Source organism: Sparus aurata, chromosome 5, assembly GCF_900880675.1.
Source record: "Sparus aurata chromosome 5, fSpaAur1.1, whole genome shotgun sequence".
NCBI classification, from domain to species: Eukaryota; Metazoa; Chordata; class Actinopteri; order Spariformes; family Sparidae; genus Sparus; species Sparus aurata.
Window position 1 is genome coordinate 17526457 of NC_044191.1, and position 27087 is coordinate 17553543.

General features: G+C 42.1%; 1 protein-coding gene and 1 pseudogene across 2 annotated transcripts; one reads left to right on the plus strand and one right to left on the minus strand.

Annotated features, from left to right (window-relative positions):
- Positions 1–26783, minus strand: sh2d3cb (SH2 domain containing 3Cb). 2 transcript variants are annotated; one of them, XM_030417004.1, is made up of 12 exons: positions 26674–26783; positions 22033–22786; positions 15478–15517; positions 14096–14224; positions 12198–12580; positions 11395–11495; positions 4163–4629; positions 3586–3701; positions 3306–3477; positions 2220–2331; positions 1891–2097; positions 1–1719 (listed from the first exon to the last, which is right to left on the minus strand). In XM_030417004.1, the coding sequence occupies exons 1-12, from the start codon at positions 26690–26692 to the stop codon at positions 1550–1552; spliced, it is 2670 nt and encodes an 889-aa protein (XP_030272864.1). In that variant the 5' UTR covers positions 26693–26783; the 3' UTR covers positions 1–1549. The 2 variants fall into 2 exon arrangements, with proteins under 2 accessions (XP_030272864.1, XP_030272865.1); XM_030417005.1 differs by lacking the exons at positions 22033–22786; positions 26674–26783 and adding an exon at positions 21054–21375 and having other exon boundaries at positions 1550–1719.
- On the plus strand, positions 6243–10166 carry LOC115581711 (UDP-glucuronosyltransferase 2A2 pseudogene; annotated as a pseudogene).
- Positions 26784–27087: the final 304 nt, after the last annotated feature.

Genomic DNA, 27087 nt, shown 5'->3' on the forward strand with positions numbered 1-27087 from the left:
TGAGGTAAACATGTTTATTTTATTTTCACATTTCAGATAAATATTAGACATTAATACTGTGTAAGGTAATAGAAATGCTCAGTACCTGTGAACTGTACTTGTTGGGGTCAGGTCACTTTCAGTTCACTCACTTCACTGACATAGTGATAATCACATATGCAGTCTGAGAAAAAAGGACGTATCAACAGAAAGTGAAGTGACCCCAGCACTGATTACAGCCCCTCTAATCTCATTAAATACTCACTTCAAATGATAAAATCCTAACAATTAACACATGGTGATAAACATACATACATAATATGGAAATGTGGATAGTATGTTATTTTGTTATTGGTTGTACAATATGACATACACTTAATACAGCTCTAGATTTAGGGAAGGTCCAGCCTTCAGGCAGATATAAACACATTTCTACACAACAGACTGAGGCACAGCCTCATCTCAGGAACTATTTTCATGAACAGGTCTCAGGCTTCTTCTAACATAAAAGTGTTGGTTTTTTTCCTGCAGAACAAAACCACTGTACGACAACATAACCTGGCACAGAGTTGCATATATACACTGATATCTTCACATTTTGGTTCACTGTGGGACAGATGAAGTCCTCTGGTAAGAAACTTAAACATATTACATAAAAGATGCTGGCAGGATATAGTTAATTTCCACTGACACATTTAAATTGTTCACATCCTCAGTTAAGAATATAGAATGTGGTAAACAAGACTGTGATGAGGATGGTTAACTAGGGCGTCACCAATTATTCGAACTGAACTACCTGCCAATTATTTGTAATTGCTTCTTTTGTCTTACCAACACTCAAAAAGCCAAAGACTCTTCATTTACCGACATAAATGACAATGAAAAACAGCAAATCCTGACATTTAAGAAGGTGGAACCAGCAAATGTTTGACATTTTGCTTGAACGATGACTAAAATATTTAATCACCTATCAAAATAGCTGACAAGTAATTGTCCTTCAAAGTGACTAATGGTCTAACTGTAAATTCTGCAGCTTCTTGGTTTGTGTTTTTTTTGTCCTCCAGGGTGCAGCACCGCTTCATACTTACAGTGCCTCCATCATCCTGCTGCAACCCAGACTCAAACACAAACTCAGCTTTGTGTTTCAACATTAAAGGAACTGAAATGTTAGAAATTAAATATTTAGCATGAGATCAAATTAGAAGCTAACATTCATCCTGCTGATTTGCTTTTGAACAAGAATCTGAATCCCAACAAGCTCCAGAGAACCAGGCGAAAGGTTAGTCTCACCCTCAGCTTTCATAGTCTGTTAGAAGTGGGCAGGGTTTGACCCACAAAGGCAACGACGTGTTTGAGACTAGATGCTTATCAAGTGTTTGTGGCTGGAGGCTTCCTGTTTCAAACATCCTGCTCTCCCTTTTATTGCCTTGCTCAAGTTCAACTGGAAGGTCATTGGAACTGCCAGGAGGAGCTGCTCAGTGACCAACGGACCGTCACATGTAGGGTTGAGAACACAAAAGGGTGCTCATCCTAGATATACAAAGTTACAAATCTTAAAAACAATCTGTGGTCAGCGTGGTCTGGCAGGTGGCTCCAGCTTGTTGGACAAGGCGGTCAGCACCTGGTCAAACTTGGCGTATCGCAGAGCCTGGCTTTCCGCGGCTCCCCTGCTCCCCCACAACAGCCTCATCTGGAAGTCAGTCAGGAAGAGCTCCAGGACCTCTGCTTGCTCCTGGAAACCTGCAACAGCCAATTTTTTAGTGAAAGAAAGAATAATTTAGTCCCTGCTGATGTTTTTTTTTTTTTAGTTTGACCCCAATTTTTAAAATATATTTTCTCTACTGTCTTGAATAAAACTTGAAATTTTACTACTTAAAGTTGGAATAACCTTGTGACAATCAACAACATTACCTTGGAGTTTGCTCTCGGCGTTGGAGCGGTAAATGCCCCCCAGCTGTGCGATGGTCCTCGCCGCCCCCAGGTGGAACATGACCACGTCCACCCCGACTTCCACCGTCTCCCACGGCTCCGTGCCCTCACCCACCGCAATGCTCTTCTCCAGCAGAGACAGGAGGGGTAGGATGTGGGGGAAGGTTGTATTGGACAGCGGACAGCTTTCTGTCGGACAGACACACAGACAGAGTCAGTGCTGTTTGTGAGGAAGTTGACCATCAGGAATCACTGACTAACCAAGTTTGATGCTGTTGTTCAGTGCTTGAAACATGCGGTAGGCCCTCTACCTCTGCCTTCGTTCAGACTCTTCATAAACGGCCTCAGAGTTTTCTCATAGAGGATGGCGCCCTCCGTGTGCCGCTGCCGTAACGCCGTCCAAGTCTGCTCCAGACGGGACACCTGAGAGGCAAAAAAACATCACAATGAAAACCTGGCAGTGACAGTTTCAGATGTAGAGGTGGGGCCAGGGTGGTGTATCTGACTGTCCCTCCCTGGAGTCCGAAGATGATAGGTAGTTTTTCTTTTGCTTGTTAGCATGGGTGGATTACTGAGGGATGTCTGTATGAAGTGAAGGTCAACATTGCTTGGTTGAAAGGAAAGCTACAGAGACACAAACCAACCACAAAGACACAACATATATACTGTGTCTCTACTTAAGCCAGGGCTCTTAGGGGTGGAATTAACTAATTGCAGCTAAATAAATTACTATAATACATTACAGTTCCATTTTTTTGGGTACTTGAGTATTTTTTCAAGTCTATTATTTTACTTGTATGCATTACAGCATACAGTGTACTTTGTTACTTTTAAAATCACAACTGAGCGCTGACTAGTGAAGGCGCAGGAGTTGGGGGAATTCGGACTATTGATAATGCATTAAACATGAAACACAAAAGAAACTAACACTCTGAGTTGTGTTTGAGAAGAATACTTTGTACTTTTCTATTTTAAAATACCAGCGGTTTTACTTGCAATGGAGTTACATATGAGAAATGTAACTGTACTCATACATGATTGATTCCTTCCTCTACAGTTATAAATATAAAGCGTTAATGATATCTGTCTTGTCAGGTCAGACTGTCAACTTTTACATACAGAGCACAGGGCACAGATCACCTTATGGGTGAGCAATCTGTACAGTTTTACACTACCAATTAAAGATAAAGACAGATAAAGTTGTGGTGGTGCAATTATATTAATGTAGGATGAGAGTGCGAATTTTTCTATGTACAGAGGGTAATGACAGGGGTTATTCTGATATTACTAAGGAAGTGATGATACTCAATATCATCACCTCGGTTTGCCCATCCTGTATTTTATGATAACCATAAATCAAATCAAACTGAATTCCTGTCTGGGAGATGCATGTTTACCTGCGGCAGCTCCAAGGCCCTCATTACAGCAGCGAAGCCGAACATGTTGCCCATGGTGCTCTTGAGCTCGGCGGCGATTTGGATGATTTTGTGCAGCAGACCGGCCCTCTCCTCGGTCGTCCCGGTGCAGCCTAACACATCCACAGCCAACATGGTCGCCATGGTTTGGAACCTGCAGGAGGGAGGAAAGAGCGCCGGCTCAATTTTCAGTACCAAACAGCTGGTTGGACGTGGTTGTCGATTTGTGTTGAGTATTGACCATTTGTAAATCCTAACTCACCTCTCCAGCAGGTCCAGTCTCAACTGTTGGCCGTGTGGCAACGTAAGCAGCTCCATCCCAGAACTAACTCCCATCATCCTTTGCACCTCCGGAGTCACTTCTAGAATTCTGGCCACCTGGGAGACACAGGAACATGATTATTGGTCCACTTCTGGCTTCTTTAGGAAGCGACAGTTGTACAGGGGAAAAAAGCATTACTTTGCATAATTTTAACAATGATGGATTGGATTTGCATGTAAAGCGCCTGACAGGGTTCCAGGTTCCATTCATTCACACTGGTGGTGGTAAACTACAATAGTAGCCACAGCTGCCCTGGGGCAGACTGACGGAAGCGTGGCTGCCATTCAGCGCCTACGGCCTCTCCGACCACCACCTCAAACACACAGCAATCACACACATTCACACGAGGCAAGGAGGGTAAAGTGTCTTGCCCAAGGACACAACAACCATGACACAATTGGCCGGGCGGGGATCGAACCGCCGAACATAGGCCGACCCGCTCTGCCATCTGAGCCACGGTTGGCCGACTCAGTACTTTAGCACTGTATATTCTTATTTTAGCCACTTTTAACAGTACCGTGCAGTCTGCCTTGGTGATGTGTTTGGCCGCCGTCCTCGGGTCAACCTCAGCCAGCAGCTCCTTCACCCTTCGCAGGATGCCCACCTCCAAGGGCTTATTCTCCTTGGGCATCAGCAGCGACTGGTACCTGTTCGGTTTGAAAGATGAGACAGTTTCTACCACTGGCGAGGAGTACACGTTCCCCTCCTCTACCCTCAGTGGATCGATGCCCATTGACCCTTCCTCCGCCCGCAGCCTCTCCACGTAGCTCTGAGGGCCGGGGTACAGCTCCGTGTAGCAGTTCCCGCCTGCATCAGAGGATGGGGAGTCGTGGTTCAGATGAGGTTGGGGTCTGTCTTTAAACTGTCTGTGGAGGGTGCTGCTGGGAGAGGGCACTGGTCCGGAGGGATCCAAACGCCTTGGGAGGGATGGGGATGGAGCCATGCTGGGTGCCCTACTAATGCTGGGACTTCTAGTCTGTGGAGCTGGAGACAGAAGGAGATAAGGAAAAGGAACATTTATTAACGCTTTTTACACTTATGTCAACACCAATTACTCTTTGGTGCCATCAAATGTTGAAGGTATTACTCCACTGGTTCCTACAGCAGCTCTAGATTTAATCAACTTTGATGGAGGAGGAGGAGCGCATTTGTTTGGGTCTATTTTCAGCGGCAGATTAATCCACACCGGGTGCTCTGGTGGGTATTGTTGTGGCAGGACGGTGTTTGTGTGTGTGTTCATGGTGCATAAAGGACACTTCAGCCAGTGTAAGGGTGCGGCTCATTGATGTAGTTTTAATATCTGGACAACAATTGAGCCGTATGGCACAGAGGTTTAAAATATATGAAGCCTTGATACACACACAAGACTTGTAAGATCAGTTAGTTAGTTTAGTTTTTGGTTTCGTCATGGAATTTACACACAGATAGAACAATATTGAATATCACCAGACTTTACCTTTAAATGAGGCTAAAGTGTAGATCACATTCAGAATGTAATGTATGTTTTGAGTAGTTTTTGGAGGCATGATACATGTGGTTGTGTTTGGTCTTTTAGTTCAGTGGATTCGGCTATTTGTAGGACTCATAAGCACTGGCACGTTATATTTAAACCGCTGGAGCAAAACACCCAGGAGACACCAGCAGTAATGGTTTATCATTTCATAAAATTTGTTGCAGCTACACTTTAGTCAAGCCAACAGACCGTTACTCTGGAATAAAAAAAAACATCACCCAGCATTTAAGTTATTCCTTGATCACAATTCTTAACATTCGATAAATTAAAATGTAATAAAAACATTAAAAGGAAAGACTGTATGTTCTAAAGATTTTTCAACCCCTGACAATCTTGACAAAATTGTTCACCTCAGCTTCTGCGTGAAACATATTTGCTTTAATGTGTAATTCATTTGTCTCGTAAAAGAACACATCGAGCGTTTTAAAGTCAATGAACGAGGTCATGTAGTTCATGCACATTGTCTGGTTACACAATATGATGACCTTCAACTTACAATACACTGACTTAATAAGGACTCACAATACACTATCAATCTTAAAATGTCTAAAGTGATTGAAGCAGATTTAAATTTTTAAAACACTTTTAATCTTAATGTACACTTTAATGTTTATAGTTGCTGGTCCTGTTTTTCCTTTTCTTTAATTAAAACAATGAATACATATAGAGAAATTCACAGCTAAATGAAGGCTCGTTGGAGGTGCTGAAGCTGGGGTTCAGTAATGAAAAATAAACAGTAAAAGTGACTGCACAGTTTGCGCAATATCATATTTATTTATTGTAGAAAGCTTTCAGTCAAAGAGCTTCATCAAGCATCTTTTAAACTGAGTTAAAACTGTTACAGTCAGAGAAACTACAACTGTGACGTGTTCACAGAAATGACAGCAGGCAGGAAATGTGATTGAATAAGATTTAAAACAAAAACAATCTCTCCAGACCTCTTGTCAGGTTAATTTGCCTTTGCTCACGTTAACCTGTGACCACAGAACAGACTTATCTCGGTAATACATCTGAAGTTCAAAGTCAGAGTTTGCCACGTGAGACTCTCTCCCAATCAGCTCTCCCTTGTGTAACCAACCTGCTGCTGCATCTGCATTACACACACTGAACTTTAGACACGCTACTAGAGGAACAAAACCCTCCGAGCTGCTCTGACCGTCAGAGCTGGACGCCGGTCAGTCAGTCAGCTGTCTGCTGTGAGGGAGGCTGGACACGCAAACAACAACAGGACTGTGTCGACACGAAATCCTTTGACTCTGACGCTCTCGGTAAGTTTTTAGATAAAAAATCAGGACCAGTAAATGTGTTTTAGAGACAAACATACCCTGTGGTGTTTTAACACCAAGTTTTTAAACTTGTACTAATCCGTCAGTGCAGTTGTTGACCATGTGAATGTTACTGGAATGTATAAATGCATCAATGGAATGCTCAGCTGAGTACTTGCAGATGGATGCTATGGTTTCATAGTCTCACTGAGCCATATACGACTTCCAGATGTTTCCTACTGACAAGCTCAACAACAACAACTGGACTGGACTTTATGTTTCATGACCCACGGCAACATGAAACATAATGAACCCCACCAAAAAAAATCACTCTGCATAATTAAAGCGAGAACATTGACTCATTATTTTGGAATAACATTTGCTTATCAGCTAACAAAATAGCCTCACGATTCCTGCTTACAGAAATTAACAAACGGCAGAGTTTGACTCTAGTTTTCCTCACAGACAGAGAGTGTGTGTATTCAGTACAGGCAGTCTCAGCTGTTAAAGTAGTACATGTTGCCTTTAGTAAACAACATTACAGAATGTAGTCTAACATCATATAATGACATGTTTGAATGCCTTTGTACAGCGAAAGTGGAACATTTTACCGACAATTAGGGTTTCTTATCCTAATGTCTTTTGACCATCGACCGTGTAAATACAAAATGCAGCTGCTATGAAACACTCTTTAAAGGTTGACACCTATCATTAATGAGCACCGCATGTAGTCGAACACAAAGCTGTGAAACCCAAGAACGGGAACATCCACCAGATGCAAGCAGCCTCTGTAAACCTCCTGGGATTTGGCTGCTGGAAATCCCACACTGTGTAGTTGTGTAATAGGAAGCTCTTATTGAACTGTATTATGCAATTGCCGGTATGCAAGTCTTGGAGCAGTGTGCTGAAAGAATAATGAAAATCCTCTATGGAAAGAATTGCACTGGTGTGCATCGGGTTTGTTTTGGCTGGTCTTTGCTCTGTTGGAAGAAGCCAGAGGGGGAAAGCGCGTTCTGCTGGGGCTCCTCACCCCCTTACGCTGCCACTTTGTAACACTGGCAGTGTGCTTAAACGGAACATGAATTAATGATTTGTACAGGAAACGCCTGCAACGTGTGTATTCTTTGAAGACTGATGATCTTGGTACTTGTTCTATGATCAAATATGTGTTAAATATTGTATTTCAATCCCTCTCAATTCTAGTGTATGAAAAAGGAGCATTTTCATCTGCCAGCAGGAGCCTTTATCGCCTATTTTTCACCTCTCATAGGTATTAAGTGTCTAGGGCTTTTTGAGCTTGGTAAATAAATCTAGGATGGTTGTTTTGATCTATTGAAAGAAAGACAATTCCCTTGACCAGTTCCTTTATCAGCCCATCTAAGCTGTCAGTTCTTTGTGTTCAGTTGTTTGTTAAGTGGGTGCATACTGCATAATTGTAAACCCTTGACAGATCTAACATCGCTACATCTCTTGTCAGAATCTCTTTCAGAAATGCAACAACCGACCTTGGTGGCACTTGTGGTGCTGCTCTGCTCTTTACACTTGGTAGACGGAGGGAAAGTCTTGGTGTGCCCTGTGGACGGAAGCCACTGGATCAACATGAAAGTCCTCATCGAGGAGCTTCACTCCAGAGGCCATGAAATCACAGTGCTGCGGCCATCAGACAGCTGGTACATCAAGGCAGAGTCCCCATATTACAAGTCCATCACTATATTTCCTTCTGGTTTTGATGAAGAACAGTTTGGGTCATTTGTAATCAGAATGATGAACATGCGGCGGCAAGGTGCTTCACTTTGGACCCGTATATCTCTGGAGTACGAACTGGTGGAGCAGTTCTATCAGATGAATAAGCAGTCGCTTGAGATGTTGGGGAAGCTGTTTGAGAATACCACAATGATGCAGAGACTCCATGATGACAAATATGATTTGGTTCTGACAGATCCGGCGATTGGTATAGGGGTGCTTCTGGGTCACCGTTTGGGTCTTCCACTTGTCTTTAATGTTAGGTGGACCATTCAGGGTGAGGGGCATCATGCGATTGCACCTTCCCCATTTTCTTATGTCCCCATACCAGGGACAGAGCTGACTGACAAGATGACATTTCTCCAGCGACTCAAGAACATTCTTTACTTTTTCTTCACCCGTTTACAAATTTGGTATGTCACGGACCCAAACTACACACCATTTGTCCAGCGTTACTTCGGGAACGATGTGCATTACATGGAGCTGTTTCAGTCTGCAGACATCTGGCTGATGAGGAACGATTTTACCTTTGAGTTCCCACGACCCACCATGCCAAACATCATCTACATGTCAGGATTCCAATGCAAACCCTCCAAGCCGCTGTCTAAGGAACTAGAGGATTTTGTCCAGAGCTCTGGTGAACATGGGGTCATCGTTATGACATTAGGAACCTTGGTGGCAAAACTTCCTGAGGACATCACCGAGGAGATTGCTTCTGCTTTTGCCCAACTTCCTCAGAAGGTGATCTGGAGGCACAAAGGCAAAAGACCATCCACCCTTGGTAACAACACCTTACTATTGGAATGGCTGCCTCAAAACGACCTCCTGGGACACCCCAAGACCAGAGCCTTTGTGGCCCATGGCGGCACCAATGGAATGCAGGAGGCAATCTACCACGGCGTCCCCCTGGTTGGCCTGCCCCTCATGTTCGACCAGCAGGACAACTTCTTCAGGATGAAAGCAAGAGGTGTGGCTAAAGTCCTAGACATTGCAACTGTGAACAAAGACAACTTTCTGGAGGCGCTGAAGGCGGTTCTCTATGAGCCGACCTACAGGGAGAAGATGAAAACACTGTCCAGCCTGCACAGAGATCAGCCCACGAAGCCACTGGACCGCGCCATGTTCTGGATCGAGTTTGTCATGAGGCACAAAGGTGCGAAGCACCTAAGGACAGACTCTTACAAGATGTCCATGATCCAGTACCATTCGATTGATGTGGCGGCATTTCTGTTTGCAGTTATTTCGCTAGTATTTATTGTTTTCATCTCTGCAGTGAAGTTTCTGTGGCGTAGAGTGTTTTGTCGAAGCAAAGTCAAAAAGGAATAATGAGTATGGCAGGGTAGTCACATGTTTAGAATCCTGATTTCTCATAAACAGTCTTACACTGGTTTGCTAACAGGCCTGACTGCGTTAGCTGAATGCACCCACAAACCTCATACGCCAGAGTTCTGTTTGTATTTTTGTTAGTTTGCAGGACATTTGAAAAATCTGTAAATAATTTAAGATTCAACTTGTGACAATTTATTAATCCATATCCATGAATATTTTTGAAGGATTTTTTGCAGTTTTCTTTTTTTTGCCATAACATTTTACAACAACTTACCCTCTTACATTACTGCATTAACTTAACTGATGTGAAGTAAAATATATTTTCTAAAAAGTGGCACATTTATCTTGTGATTGTTTATCAAGAGGCCTTATTTTGAAGCTTTGTTTTACACATATGAAGAGCAGGTTTTGTGTGCTGCACAACCATACAACACATCCACTGCTTCACAAAAATGTAATTATATAAATGTGTACCTTTGCATACATTTTTCAATAAATGTAACATCATGTGCCACCAGTCTGCACATTTTTGTATCCTAGCCACTCCATGGACAACACATGTACACAGCATTCAATTACCTATACCAACTTTTTCTTACGATACTGTATTTTTAAGTGGTAACTGAAACAAATATTTTGTTAAACTAATTAAAAAGTATGCTTATTTTCCATCTTTGTCTAGTTCTGTATCAAACATCTTATAATTCCCTGTATTTTCTGCTATACTGAAGAAAACCTCAGATCACACAGCTGTATGTGTTTACTGCAGGGACATTAACGCACAAGGACGAGAACATTGTGTGTAAATGCTTAATTATTACTGCTCTGTGCCTTGAAACCGATCGTGTCGTTGAGGAGAACAGCCAAATCCCAGCAGCTTATTGGTGTCTTCTTACACTACTTTCATCGTTGGATTAGTTTTGGGTTATTGGAATCAGATAGCACTTGGAGGGAAAGCCTCTGTGTTTGAAGTTTCTGTTTACTTCTCACATTCGCTTACTGTTTTACATCACATAGGACATTTTACATTGACATTTTAGGAGGATAGTTTATATACTTTTCCATTACAGAAATCCAGCCATGCAGACCATAGAAGATTCCTCAGCAGCATGGTATTGAATGAGTCTGAAGGATTTAGGCAAATATGGGCATTGTGCATAACAAACATCTAAAGCACATTAATCATTTTCTCCTGCAAACTTTTCATAGAGGAGTATAAATTAATCTAATGTAACATCGTCAGAACATGTAACAGCAGCAGCTACCCCCAATGGAAATGTAATTATTGTAGATAACAAAGCAAAAACTAGAAAATCAGCTTTAAAACTATAATAAAGTACTTTAAACTATAACAAACTTTTGATGAAGACGTGTGTGTGTGTGTGTGTGCGGTGTGAGCACATCTTTACTTGGGAAATGAAATGGTTCATCTTTTGAAATTTCTGTAACAAGAAAGATACTTCAGTCTTGTTAGTTATCACCTGACACATAAGCTAACAAACAGATATATCTGTAATGAACTAAAATCATCAGCCGTGTCGTTGAATCTGTTAGGCTCTATTTGACGCAGAAAGAATCTATGAAATAAAACATTTTACTCAAACTCCACTACTGGTGCATCAGCAGTGTGTGTCTACTTGGCCACAAAGTAAAACTTCCAAATACTCACTAATGAACTGACAGTGGGCAAGCCCAGAATTGCACTCTTTTTGCTTCCTGTTAGGCCTGAGGGAATAAATCTAATTTAAATGATTTACACAAATAATCTACCGCCTACTGCCTATTAATGATGTAACTATTTTACTGGCTCACATTTGAAACAAGGCATCAAAGCAAAGAGCAGAAAGAGTTCAGTTTAGTATTTAAGTTTAGTTTAGTTTAGTTTAGTATTAAACTCACTGTTGTACGTCACAGAGAGTGAGGATTCTCCAGCAGTCAGCTGAGGCCGGTCGTCCTGCTCTCTGTTTCCATCTGCCCCCCTGTGGTGGAGAGAGGAAGGACTGTATGGAGACGGACACAGAGAAAGACAGATGGCAGACCATCACAAAACAGGAAAAAGTATGTCATTTTGAATTTGTAGCTCATCCTCATGTTTACTCTCTCAGATTTAAAGAAAAGTTCTGTCTGTGTTTGCTGCCAAATACAGTGTTGTCACCGAAGCACTTGGGAAAGATACAGCTAATGAGCCTTGATTACAGAAAAGTAAACTCAAACTAAACTCGAGTAGTGAAACGAGTTACACTACAGAGAAATCGTTCTTTTGACTTAAATCCAACTTGATTAGATTAAACAGGATGCTCCAAGCTGTCTATTTAGAAGTCCAGCTGAGCTGATCCGTCAGTTAATCAACTTGTAAATGGCAACTTTGATAACTGATTCACTGTTCAAGTGATTTATGAGGCAAAGTCTCCAGATTGCATTTCTCTGTTTTGTATCATTGCACGTGTAATATTGGGGGTATTTCTGGATGTTGGTCAGACAAAACAAGCACTTTAAATTCTAATCAGTTTATCCCTGAGTCATAGTGGATACTTGGAGCAAATTTGAAAAAAAATTCCTTCATAGTGTGTCAGAGATATCACATTCACAATCAGATCACTACAACTTTCAGCGGTGTGGAGGTATAAATATAGGGTGGCAGCATGATCTCAGACACTCTGACAAATCCTCTGTGTTCTAGTAAGTTCTGAGTGAAACCCCACCTTCTCGGACAGACCCTCTCCTCGCCGTTCATCAGCCCTTTGTGGCAGGATGGGGGACTGACAGCGGTGCAGAAGGCCGTCTCCAGGTAGCTGAGAGGCAGCGTCCTGTTCACCGGCCGGTGAATCTGAGCTCCACTCCACCGGGTCAGAGCCGCTCTGCCGCCCACGTAGAAGTGAACGAGAGCAGGTAAAGACTCAAAGGCCTCGTCCTCCAGGCTGTACTGGACCCGGGTATACGTCTCACTGGACTGAACCACCGTCTTCCTGATGACGAAGTGAAGTGTTTTTTGCTCCCAGTGGCTGGTGAGGACAAAGTCGCCCAGACTGGACTGAGAGTCTCTGATGAGGAAGTCACCGTGGTTCACCACAAGGCTCTCCGACACCTGAAGGAACATTATAAATCGGGAAGCAAGATAAACATCGACTTGATATTGGGAAATGTACAATATATTTTTATTGGTATTGGTGAAATTCTAACTGATAAATAGAGACAATAATATGACACCGAATTGCTTTCATTGACTTAACAAGTGAAGAATTTACAGACTTTGATATCGTAAGTTGTGTTATTCACTTTCAAAGTTCTTCTCATAGAGGGTTAGAAGAAGAAGAAGAAGAAGAAGAAGAAGAGGAAGAGGAAGAGGAAGAAAAAGGAAACAACAAAAACAACCCATGCAGATTGTTTTTTTACATGTTAGTTTTTTACATTTCCAGAGGAAGACAACATGACTGCAATTTGCAAAACATGTTCCACAAACATTCACAGAAGAGGGAAAAGGTCAAGAGATTTGATAGAACAAATCTAGTTAGAGCTTTGTAATATTAAATCAGCAATTTCATTTGGTACTGGGGAAGGAAAATCCATATTGTGCACCCCTAATTCCAATCTCCTTTGGTTATTGGAGTATATGTGACATTTGAACATAAATATATATGCAGTGACGTGGATTCATTTTTACCAACATCACAAAGAGTTTCCAGCTGGCTGAACTATTATTTTGTTGGGTAAAGGTATGTTAGTTCCTAGACATAAATCAGCATTTATATGTTTCTGATTAAGACTTATACAATGAAGAAGTGATTCAAACGTTTATCTATCCAGTTTATGTCAGGTTTGCATAAACTGGAGCGGTTATGTAAGTCTGTTAAGACAGCTTGTCTCAGAGCAGATAAGAGGTGTTCATATCTGCTCTTTCACGACACACAAGAGATGCACTGTTTCCACGTGAAGAGGAGCTGTTAGTGTAAACCCTTTACCCTGAGCGTGAGCCACCAGAGACTGTTGGGTCAGTCCAGGAGGAAAAGGACAATAAGATGAGGATATTTCATATTCAGTTCACACTTCTGATACATAAGGTTGTCATGCAGAAGAGCCTGTCAGTCAGGTATCGTAAAAAGATTAAAGGGTAATTAGATTATCGCTGCTACACTTGCATTCACCTGCTGTAATCTGGTGGTTGTAGCTGTAATACTCTGTGTACTGTATTAATGCTGCTACATCGAGGGATCGCTCCTTTTCGCTTATACATTTCATTAATCCAGGTTGGGTGAGCAAGATTGTACCTTTAAACTAAGAATCAGTTCATCTAATATTGGGTCAGAGCTCCCCCTTGTGGATGATCTGCTGCATGACTCAGATTACTTCGATTCCAGTACCGCTTTTACACTGCTTAATTATCCCACTTAAACCCACTAAGATTGGGCTTTTGTGTACAATGGGAATGTGTAAACTCGGCATTTGCACCCAGGTCAATTGACTCTGCAGTAGACACAGGTTTTTATCACCTCTGCCTAGTAGGACCTGGGAGAAAATGCTAATTTCCACTGTATGAAGTGATCACCTGGTGGTGGCGCTAAATAAAGAGGGAATTCGGGGTGTGTGTGTGTTGGAGACAGACCTCCCAGGGGATGCGTCCGTGGTACCAGGCGTGGCTCTTCAGGTTGGTGCCGCTCAGCTTCAGCTCCTCCTCCAACTGCTTCCTCAGCTTCTCTGACGCCGGCTCCAACCAGAACTTGTCTTTGGAGAACTGAAAGGGCATCACAGGCGCACAGTCAGACACACAAACACACAGAGACAACAACAACATGAGTCCAGAGCCTAATGTTCAGCTTCCGACTATGGTTTCAACTCCCACACTCCTCGCTTTTCTTCAAAAACCTGCTTGAAATGTTCGTCCTTTGAGGGAAAAAGCATTATGGGTAAATCTGGTCAAGCTGCAGCCTCCTCAGCTCTGTTTTTGTGTGAATATGCGTGAGCGTCTGTGTGTTAAGTGAGGACAGAGGGGGGAAGAGGAGGGAGGATGGACAGCTCTGGCATTCCCACACTGGCATCCACACTGGGGGCACCGGGGGTCCGAGACCCAAACCCATGCTGGAGTCTTACACTCGTCGCCGTGGCAACCTCATTGTGCAACGGGGGTCATCACTCAGTGGTGCTTTGTTGGACACGTCTTTATACAAACACACACAAAAACGAAGATACTGTATATCAAGAGTGTACACCAACGATGGGCTGGGAATGCTTTTGTTTTGGGACACACACACACACTAGTTACTGTTATAACACTGTTATGTAGGTGACATGTTGTTTTTCCTCTCTCTGACACGTCTCACCCCTCACTTTTGACAGAATGGTTTGTCCCACTGGACTGTGAATCAAGGGCTGGGCACCAGGCCAGGGCCACTTCAAAACAAAATGGGAAACAGTGTGTGTGTGTGTGTGTGCGTGTGTGTGTGTGTGTGTGTGTGTGTGTCTGTGTGTTTGAGGGGTAAAAGACCTGGAAGCCCCTAATGAATAGCTTTAATTTCATTAGCATTATCATTCATTGCCAGCTTGTACCATTCAGACGAGTGTGTTTGTCAAGTATCCAATTATAAGTCAGTGAAGTGGAAATTCTCTCGTCCTCCGTGTCTCTTTCTACCTTTTCCAGGCAGCGCTGCCGGCCCGAATCGAGGCCGGCGCGGTTACCAGCGGCAACGGTGGCGGGGACTTCAAAGTATCTCACTGCAGAGGGCCACATACCCCGAGTCCTTTCTGTCACCCGCCCTGATTGAATTAGAGCCTGCGTGTGTGGAGGATCACAGCAGCAGACAGAAAAGAGCTTTAACTTAACCTTTACTGAGAGCGTTGCCACTGGTGGGAACAGAAACAGTTTTGTTTTTTTTGACAGGAGGAAGAGAGAAAGGCTCCACTGCAGTAAAAAGGAAGTCACAGATAAACAAGATAAGTGTGTTACTGAAGATTAAAATAGATTTGAGGTCAAGTAAAGAGGAAGCTCACCTTCACATATTCTCCACCGCTGTCTGTCAGGTTCTGCAGGCTGAAAAAAGAAGAAGAAACGTATGTGAAGTTTACATCATGAATCACTTTTACTGCTCATGTATGAATCTTCTCAATGATGATATTTTATACACTGGAGCACTAAGACAGGAGAGCTTTCAATCACCACTGTTCTGAGTAAAGCACTTAATGTATCTTTGAGGTGATGGTCATGTTTTGGCTACAAAGTCCACAACCATGATAGTGGCTCTGTGAAGATGTTCCTGGGCACAGCAATGCTAAATGCTAACTTCAGCGTGCTAACACGATGATGTTTAGCATGTTCACAATGACAGTTTAGCAAAGTAGCATGTTTACAATTGCTAACAACAAAGTACAGCTTTGGCTGATGGGATTTTTGTTGCTTTGCAGGTATTTGGTTATAAATCAAAGTATTGGACAAAATGAGATTTTGACTGAGGTCAGCAAAGTTGATATTCATCCTCTGGAGGCCACGATTACCTGAAGCAGAGCAGATGCCGATCCATCAAGAATATGTTGAGGTGTTTGTTGAGATGTTTGAGTCCGGGGAATAGCTGTGGACCGACGGACTGAGTCTTTGTTGCCAGGACTTATTTTCATTAAGAATCAACAAAGACCATTTCAAAGGGTTTTAGATTGCTTTTATTTATTTATTCTCATGGGTTTAGGCAGCTCTTAGGTTTCTTTGGGGGTGAAATTTAGGTTGTTTCTAAGGAATAAACACTTTCCTCATGGGGTTATGATCACATTTCTGTTTAATTCTGATTTGTAACCTATACTTGTGGTATCGGCTCCTGCCTGTATCTTGTACAGGACACTCTTGAATGCTTCTTTTTCACTTTGGCCTTCCTGCCTAAATTATGGTAAACTTCATTTCAAAATATAGTTTCTTATGAAGTTTCCTCCGCAGGGTATAATGACCTATTGTGATGTAAACACGCTTACTACAGAGAACATTGAGTCTCACAGATACATCGGTATCAGCACAGATGCTGCCCAATAAAAACTTTCATCATTTCAGTGCAGAGATGTTACTTTGGACAGTCTAAGTGTAAGTTTATAGTCAAACTGTCAAATATCCTGCCTCAGTTACGTACGTTTTGTTGACACAAGTGTTTATTAGGATTTATCTTCTGGGCACCATGAACATCTGTATCAAACTATACTGTGGCCCATCTGACAGCTGTTGACATATTCAGTCTGGGTTAAAGTGGTCTATCATTTTTGCCAGATATTTTTATACACACTTGTGGTTGGTAACACAGAAGTATTTAGGTTGAATACCCAGCCCTCAGTATTTTAACAGCAGTGCAAATTTGGTAGCAGTAGCAGTATGGCTGTACGGTTTTCTGTCTCCTGCCTGTCCTGTTACACAACTCCCTGACAGCAGCCGTGTGTTAATCCGTCACCACCCAGCAACAGCTTGCAACACAACAAACTTCTTCAGGGAGGATGGGGAGTACTTGTACTGCTGTGTCAAACTGTTTTTCAGGACTGAAGCAAAGGAAACGTCTTTTCTCCCCAATGTCCATCCAGCAATCAAAACAGTTGGCTTCTGGCCAAGTCTGATGGTTTTGGGAGTTATAAAACTCAGCTCTGCACTTTCAGCTGACATTAGAGAAGAAAAAAAAAAAGAGAAAAAACATTCAAGCGGCAGTTGCGTTGTTTCTTTTTGACAGCGGTGATGTGAAAGTGTGAAACTGCACGTTGGCAATGGCTCTTCTTTTTTTTTTTCTTCTCGTCACTCTGCTCTTCCTCAACCCGCTGCATATTTCCACAAGTCACGTCGAGGGAGGTGACCTTTTGTTCCCAAACACAAACTCTGAGAACGGACAGCAAACACACACACGCAAGCAGATGCGAACACACAAGTAAAGCACACTGCATGAGAAACTCCCCGACTGTTGTTCACAAACTGTATGCAGTCAGTGTTTTGTTTGTGCTCGTATGTGTATGGAGCCCATCAGACTAAACCCTGGGCTACTCTCTGTGAGGTTCGAGAGGACGTGCATGTATCTATTTCCGACATTTTGTTTTCTCAAAACAAGTCGTGTTTTCTTGTGATTAGGACACAATTATTTCATCAGCAGAAAGAAAACAGATCATTAAATAATCAGAGCTCTAAAGAAAAAAACAAGTCTGATTTATTGAGACCAAGAAATAACTTCTCACTCACTATCACGAGAAAATGTCTGGAAACCTTTCATCATCTGGCCCTCGTTACGAGTCGAGCGCTGGCAGAGCACAGAGTATCGGCTATTGTAAGTGCACGACTCAACGAAATCTTTAGCGGTTTTATAATGCAGAGACGTTAAGTATTATATCTTCAATCTATATGAAAGCAGATTCATATAGTGTGAATCCTGGTGAATCAGGGAGGGAATGATGCTCGTCTGGAGAGCCGTGTTTTCTAAAATGTTTTGTTTTCTAAAATGTTTTATTGCCTACCTTCGGCCCACCATTAGCAGTGCACATAACAGAATTTTAAGCATGTTTGGATGTTTTTGATATGGTTACTTCTGAAAAGCCATTTCAATGACAAACTGTCTCTCTTTCTAGCCAGCAGCTTAAAAACTGAAATACTCGATGTTTGGGCTCAATATTTGAAGAAAAAAAATCCAACACTGGTAAATTGGCCAATTTACACAAAACCTTGGCAATGATCACTTAAAAGTGATAAACAAACACTTGTGACAAGGACATGTAGTGGTAGCAGGATACTTTACAGTTAACAATAAACTTTGTTGTATAAAATAACTCAACACTGAACTTCACTGGAAATTGAATAAATCATCCCAAGCATCTTTTCCCACATTTTCATCTTTGCTAAAAAAAAATACTTTAAAAAGTGATTGCAGATAGGGCAACATAAATGCTGATAACCATACATCGGTCATAGACCAATATGGCTCCAACCAGTACATCAGCTGGGTTCTAACTTATAGTACATAAGACGTCAAACTGTCTGTAACAACCTCTGCCACCCATACAAGCGTTTCAGTCATTCTGTCAAGGTTAAAGTTACAAAACATGTAAAGTCACCATCACCTAATGTATCAACAGAGAATATCAATAAGAGAGTGATGCAGATATAAGTCATCCCACCAGATAAGCACATATAGATTTACTCCTGACGGTTCAGTGAACGACAGCTGTGGACGTTTCTGAGGTAATCTCACTGAACCACAGCCAACCAGTGGAGAAGCACTGTCCACCACAACTGGACTGCTCTGAGATCCCGGCGAGGGGGAAACTCCCTCCGCCTGGGGGCCGTGCTCCCCAAACCAGCATCACATTTTACAACACTTCCTGCACTCTCAGCCAGCAGCTCCTAAACCACTGCAGGAGACACACTCATAACATCCACACACACACACACACACAGAGAAAGAGAGACACTAGATGTGGTTCAAAGCTCTCATAACCAAAAACAAATGTGACACCATCTACATGTCTTGAGCTCACACAGAGCAGAAGCTGTTGAAGTTTACCACAGAAACACAAACACAAAGCGGGAAAAGAAACAGTCGGTCTGCCTGTCTTGACTTTTTCAACGAAGGTCAAGGTTAGCCTCAATAACCACTTCTGCTATGACTGATTCAGAAACTAGGAAACACAAATGACTCGCATTGTGACAGGAACCAGTTCAGGAAATCACCAGCTGCTGACGAGGATCTGGCCAGTCACGGACTATCATTTAAAGATCAGCTCAGTCAGAAACTTAACTTGTGAACATCAGCTTGACATGCAAAGATCTGATATTATTGATGATAATAATTCTAAACACATTAACAGCCCACCTGACTAAATACAGCCTAAACTTCAGGACCTAGTCAGAAATCATTATCGTGCCAGTTTAGTATCAACCCAGCAGTTTATACAGTTGCTTTTCAAACTTTGTAAGTTGAATATTATATTTCATAAATGCGTCATTTCTTTGACAGCATTTTAATTTGCAGTTACAAGGCTGAAGCTAACTAGATTGGTAAAGCAAGACGGCTATGTTAGGTGAAAGCTAGCTTGCGAGACATCCGCAGCGAGCCTTAGCTTTGGATTTTCTCCTAGTTATCTGTAATTCAAAAATAATCATTTGTATAAGCGGACATTTCGGTTAGTCTGTAATTCCACATAATCAAATGTCAAGGCTGCGGCTAAAGTAATTCATGATGGAAAAGAATACAGCTCATGCTTTAGACAGCCGAGCTAGCTTAGCATAAAAGGCGGCTTACTATCAGATAGCTGATAGAGGCTGTCGTTTCATTTTTGTGACTCTAATGAAGTTCATTCAACGTGGTGATCAAGTTTTTAATTAAGTCAGATAAGTGTCTTAAATATATCAAATTATTAATGTAATTAAGTACAAATATTAAAGGTGCAATATGTGAGATTTGCTTTTATAAAACATGTCAAAACAAAAAACGATGTCATAAACGTATAAGTATTGTGTTGCAGAGACACTTATTGACGTTATCATGCCACTGCCCACTTTGTACTTTTGTCCAGGTACAGTTCACAAATACGACCGCTAGCTGCACAGCTAACTGAGCTTACAGGCTCACAGCAGCTACAGTTGACAGACGACATGCTGCCCCCCACTTGTTTGTATGAATTCAACAGGTGGCCAAATCTTACATACAGCACAGTGCTTTGGTAGATAAACTTAGCTGGAAACTATTGATTATTATAAAAAAACATTATTCTTTTTCTTCTTATTATCAATGTAAAAAAAGCATATTTATAATTTTCTTGAAACACTCTAGGCTATTCTGCATTTACTATTGTTGTTTTGTGTGAATTCTCAGTTCTCAGTCAAAATAATAAGCCTAATTTTTTTTTTACAAAAAAAAATTACATTGCAACCTTTCTATCGGTTTTACAGTTGCTGCCCAGCCTAAAAGAGCTAAAAGAGCCCCCTTTTTTCTCAGCTTCCATGCTTCCGCTCTTCTGTTCTGACCTGGAGCTTCTGTAGTTTCGCAGGGCAGAACATTAGGTCAACGCCAGGTATAAATCAGGACAGACTGAGGCAGGTAGGACAGACAGGAGAGGTGAACCAGGCTGCCAAAACAAGTCTTATCACTGTTCTGACTAAAACCAGAGCAGGATCAAATTCCTGCTCTTATGTAACACACAGCCCGGTCCAGTTACTGATCGGCCTGCACTTCTGCACACAGACACACACATACAAACACACACACACACAGACTGTAGACAACCTGATAACACACTGACTCCAAATTCAACTAGTTGTTGTAAATGTTTTTTTTGTTTTACCGCTCAGACTCTCTGCATGTTTCACAGCATCACACTCAGCTGTGTCTGTCTCCGCTCTACATGCGCCAGACATGCAGGGGAAAAAAAACGATCCAAGTTCAAACATTAAGATGCAAATGAGTCTCGGATCAGTTTAACAGACGACAGATGACGGCGACATACCGCACATTCCTGCTCTGACACTGATCTCAGAGATGCTGCTCAGACAAACTTCATTATCAACACTGTTGCTGACTGTATATCAGAAGTTGGTTTAATGTAGCTCATATCAGTTTTCCTCTCACCTCCTCTCTCCCTCGCCGGCGCGGACTGACCGACACTTCGCGTCCCCGACTTCACACATCTTCTCCCGCACAGTCCAACGCGCACTGCCGCTGAGCCTCAACCAGCTGACTGACTGAACCTCCGCGGGCAGGCGGGGAGCCACTGCGCATGTGCACTGGCAAGATTATATGATATTATCGTGACTTTTTCTACCAATGTGACGACTTCACTGTCGAAATAATGAGCTGCTACATTTTTTCTTAATATCATGACGCACGACGTAAAATATCTTGACTTGATTCTCATCAAATTACAAGTTTCACACAATTAAAGGCGCACTGTAGTATTGGAGCAGACGTTGAAACTCAGTATTTTTTATATTAACAATAGTAAATTAAACAAACTCAGAAATGTCTTTTTTCCATCACTGAATAAACTAGGCTGTTCTCAGAGGAAAGCGAGGCCCCAGAACAGTGTTTGAAGCTAGAAAGGTGGCAGGGTCCGCCACATATAAACAAAGTAAAACAGTATGAAATTGTGTTGTCCTTTGAGAGCAGAAAACAAAGCAAGTTTGTTTATTTAGTTTGTTTAGGTGAATTTCTGATTGAAATTCCTTCCCCCAAAAACAACATGGTGCTCCTTTAAACTACAATTGAACGTTTTAATTTGACGTCAATTGAAACATACTATTATATATTAAGTATTAAAAGAGTATGCATTATCATAAGCTATAATCTTTATTTTTTTTAAAGTTGTTTTTGATTGTAACTTGTAAATTTACCTACAGAAAATCTTATTATCTCAATTTGAAAATTGTCCAAACTAGCTGATTTGCAGTGGAGACAGGTTGAAATAATCTCACTGCCATGGCAGATTCTTAAACGCATAAGACAAGTGACGTCCTTTGAATAGATGTTTGTAGTGCTGGTTGACGAATCAAACCACAGTCTATTTCTGGGACCGTCGTCTTCTGAAAGTCTAATAAATAAACTCTCTCACCTGTCAGTGCTCTCATTTTCATGCAAGCCATTTAAAGTCTTTGAGGTTTCCTGTTTGCTTGTGATGCCTCGCTGCCTCTGAGTCAGGTCGTCCATCAGGTGAGTGTGAGCTGCTTCAGCTATCGGATCCATCGGCACATACACATCCTGTGATGAAGACGCTTTGGGGGCGTTGGTTGCCATGTTCAAGGGCTCTCTCACAGGTCTATCAGTTTCTAAAGCACCTTTGCTCCATGGTAATGCCTCTTGGCTCCTGATGCTGTCGGCTGAAGGATCACTGAGGCAACTCTTTGGTGCAGAGGTCAAAGGTGAAGCCCGGCTGAGCAGTGGGGTGGCAGGCAGCGGCCGGGCCGGCGCAGAAACAGGCACAGGCTGGTCCAGACTGGTCAAACTGTGGCTGGACAGCGCACTGAGCAGAGGAGAGTCGCGGACATGTTCCCCCGCCTTCCACTGGCTCGGCCCTCCACTCACCCCCTCCTCCTCCTCCTTCTTCTGCTCCTTCTGCTCCTTCAGGTTCTTGCAGCCCTTCCTCCGGCTCTGGCTGCGGGGCACAGTGCCCACGTGTGTGTACATTTCGCTCGAGCTGGCATAAGTGGGGCTGTGGAGGCAGCTCTCCATGTCATCCACAGTGTGGCCTCCCACTGATGATACGGCACCGCAGTGGATGCCATCCTGTTCTGGGGCTTCCTTGATGTGGAGCTTCTCTGATGGGCGGCGGATGGAGAGATTGGTGAGGCTCCCAAGCCATTTGAAACCTGGAGAGAAGAGATGGTTAATTAAGGGCTGGCAGAAATATTCCTTTGTCAAATTTATTAGATATCAGTGTCTTAGGATGTAAATGAAGGTGTGGTGACTTTATGAATTCAACAATAAGAAAGAGAAAACAGACACCTAAATTTGAACAATTTAAAAATCAAACAAATTGCTTAACGTTGTAGAAAGCGAGACGGCTGTGGACATATTTTTCTCTGACACTCTTTGGTTCGGAGTGAAATATCTCCACATCTGTTGGATAAATTGCCTTGAATTTGGCTCAGACATTCCTGTTCCCCAAATGATCAATTCAAAACATGTCTACAGACTTAAGAGGCAGCACGATTGCAAAAAAAAACATCTTTGATGATGCCTTCGATGATGCAAGGTGAAGACGTGAGAATCTTATTCATGTGCGAAATGAAAAAAAGGAAGGCCGTACTGGAAGGGAGTAATTGAAAGAGCTGGAGGAATGTTTGAAAGGAGCAGTTCACCCAACAGAGAAAATTCAGTTGTACTCTACTCAGCTGTACTTACGCATGTTAGCGTGCTGATACGCTACATGCTAACACGCTAACACGCTAACATGCTAAACGATAGTGCAGTCCGGCAAGTTGCCCTCTGGAAGAACTGTAAACTCCTGTCAGTCTCTAAATCCTCCTAAATTCTTCACGTGTCTACTAGGTTTGGCATCTTTTTAGATTTTGTGTCTTTTACCACGGATGGTCCACAAGTGGTTAATAAAGAAATCATGCTAAAATCTTTCAAGTCTAAATGATAAATGTCTTATTGACTGTGACGTGTCTGTACATGAGATGATTACAGATGATGAGACAGTCGGTTCCCATAGACTGAAGGGTGACGTACAGGAAATTACTTTGTAGTCTTTCACAACATGGGGCGCTTCATTCACTAAAACAGGGAAACACACAGAATGATTGATAACCTTGTTACTAAGCTGTTTAAAGAGAGCGATATATATCACAAGTGTGGATCGCTCTGTTATTGCATTAACCTGCTTATTTCTGAATACGGCCGCGGTCTCAGTCAGGTTACTCCCCCTGTGAGATACATTTTAGAGATAATTAAAGAATAATGTGGGCCGTTTGAGTCACCAGCAGCTGCAAACATTTAGTTTTCACTTTGTCTCGTGAAAAACAAAACATGTTTTCTTTTCCGTAGAGTCATCTCAGGAATGTTGTTGTACCCTCATCTGCTGAAACTCTCATCGTTTCTATTCCGTACTGCAGCCCCTCGAGCCCTGAGCAGAGTTTGATTATGTTTCTGCCCCTGGGACCTATTAGACTCTGAAAACACTGATGGATATTTATTTCCTCAACTAAATATAGACTAATGATTTTGCGAAAGAGACAGGGGACCGTGGGGACCGTGGAGGTGCAGATTCACAGAGGCTACTTTTTTTTGGTTTTCACATTGAAGACATGTAATGGACTTGATGCAGCCAGGCTTGCACTCCCCCCTGCTTCTAGTCTTTGTGCTACGCTAGGCTAAATGCATCCTGGATTTGTCTTTTTTCTTCTTTTTTTAATAATTCACATATCCAGAAATAGTACAGAATAGTGTTGAGCGTGCATCATTTCTGGGTGGATAAAGGTTGAGCTGACCAGCAGTTAGTCTAATCAGAGTAAAAACACAGATGTGTATCTGAAATGACAACCTTTAAATGCTTCTATTATTCATGACACAACTGAACTGACTTTGCTTGAACACACAGTGATTTGTTTAAAGTTTCAGTCCCGTTTTCAGGCCTAATTCAACTGAATGAACCTTCAGATGCATCACGGCTGAAATTCAGCTTTAGACAGTGAACGACCATCGAGTCCAGCAGCCGAAGAACAGAGGCACAGTGAGCTGTTGTCCTTTTTAGATGTCCGCTGTCTTTTCTTAGCTCAACTCTGTGCTAAACTCTGCACTCAGCCAGCCCGCTGTCCATTCAAACTGCACAAAGACGAGTCTATGCTCCAGTTACAATGGACCAAAAAACTGTTTGTAAGTGGAACAGTGAACAAAGGGCCAACACACACACACACGCATGCAGTGTAACAAGTGTCAATAGATCACATTCTTTTATAGGGTTGCACAAATTAATTTGCGTCAGCCTCTTTACCCTGACTCATCGTTTCTAAGAATCCATCTTCCAGTGACGGAAAGAAAGGTAGTTGTACAATTACTCAAGAGCCTCTATTTCTCTTTACTGATTATTTCCATTTTCTGTTACTTTACATGTTTTACTCCACTGCACTTCAGAGAGGGGACTTAACTTAGCTTAACTTTGTAACATATGATAAGATTCTAAAACAAAATACGTGGTCAGATGAAGATTAAAGGGGCATTATGTAGTTTTGGTGCAATAAATTCAAACCCACTATTTTAATATTTTGATATTTACTGTACTAATGAGGTAATAAAACAAACTCATAAATATAGACAAGCTGTCCTCAGAGGAAAATAGGGTCTCTAGAACTAGGGATGGGAATTGATAAGAATTTAACGATTCTGCTTCCATTATCGATATTGCCTATCGATCCGATTCCTTATCTATTCTCTTATCGATTCTAATTGGGTGAGGGAATAAGTACAAATTAATTTGTTTGTGTTAACCAGTTTGTCAACCAGTTGACCGTTTGTCAACCAGTATGCCATGGCACGCTAGTGTGTGCCTTGACAGATTATCAAGAGTGCCTTACCTGAGTAACCCTGCCTCTGTGAACGGAGTAGCTAGAGGTGCACGAGAGCTACTGCAGCCTCGGAGCCAGCTGGACTCCGACCGCCAACATCATCTAAATTTGACGGACAATGACAATGGAGATTTTTCGTGTAGTAAAAGTTTACACAATGAAATGGCGCTCACATTAACTAAGTAGACAGAGCCTGGTCTGCCTGGAGAGTTTAAAGTTACCTCCGGCATTAATAACAGATGGCGTCCCGTTAGCTCTGCTGCTGCTTGACTAACTTGCGTCGCTAAGTAGTAGTGTATCAACACGCGACAGTCCTGCAAATGAATTGCTGTGTGGCCAAATGTTTCTGCATACTGGAGGTAGTTCCCCCCTTTGATGAAATGGAAATTTGTCGTCTTTTCGCCTGAAATACAACCAAACTTTAGAGCACTTCTGTCTCGACGCTTTCGATTCCAAGGACACTGGTTTTGAAGAGGAACCGGTTCTCGATTCCCATCCCTATCCAGACCACTGTTTGAAGCTAGACAGGTGGCAGGGTCCGCCACATGTAAACAAAGTAAAACAGTATGAAATTGTGCTGTCCTTAGTTTGTTTATTCAGTTTTATGGGCCATGAAAACAAAGAGAGTTTTTTTTTTTTAGTTTTCAGCCAATGAAGATCTGACATTTCTTCCCCAAAGCTACATAATGCACCTTTAACCAGAGCTTCCGAACCTTTTTGTGGCCCACATTTTCCATGTCACTAAGTTGTTGTCGGCAGTGGTGGAAGAAGAACTCAGATCCTTGACTGAAGTTAAAAACACAGACAACGTGAATCTACGTGTCTCTTTGGTGGATCATAGACATCTGAAATGTAACAACAAGCCACAAAACAACTGTCTGTGTATGAGGTACCACTGGCTTAATTATTAAACATGTACTGAGTTTTATAAGCAGCTAACTTTCTAAAATAATTAAAGCTGTCAAACAAATGTAGTGAAGTAAAAAGTGCAATACCTCCGTCACTGAAATGTAGTGGAGCAGATACATTAAGTAGTATAAATATTGGAAATATTCGTCCACGCTGTTGTTCATCACGTAAGGACTTAGATATTATATCATATTTTACAAGAATGTCTGGTTTCTCCAATGATAATGTTCCCAAATACCCTAATATTACACAACAACACCACAAAGTAAAATATGACTTACTCAGTTTTCGCTTGTTCATGTTTCAGATGTTGACTTCCTGACAGACACATACAACTGTCATAAAAACCGTATCTTCCACTTGTTGCTACTGTGTGCCAATGAGACGCATGCTCAACAGACTGACTCTGCTTCCTGCCTTCTGTAAGTCAGCGGAAGCGTTGAGGCTTATTTCAAGGCAGTTTCACATGAAGTTGATGCAATCAGGTGACAAGTCATTTTCTGACTTCACTCTGGAAAACTAGCCACTGAGGATGTTTTTCAACGGCAGTTATTTTTTTTTACTGATAATAAAACTTTGTTGCTATCAAGAACACCAAAAATTTACACTCACCTGACATTAACACACGCGCACAGCAGCGATTCCTTGGTAAATATGGTAAATCTAGATTTACAGTAAATGATTAGTACCTCGTG

Coding starts and splice junctions, on each gene's coding strand:
- sh2d3cb (XM_030417004.1), bottom strand. Junction 14,225..15,477: donor GCGGTGGAGAATATGTGAAG/GTGAGCTTCCTC, acceptor ATGCCCTTTCAG/TTCTCCAAAGACAAGTTCTG. Junction 1,720..1,890: donor CGCCGAGAGCAAACTCCAAG/GTAATGTTGTTG, acceptor TGGCTGTTGCAG/GTTTCCAGGAGCAAGCAGAG.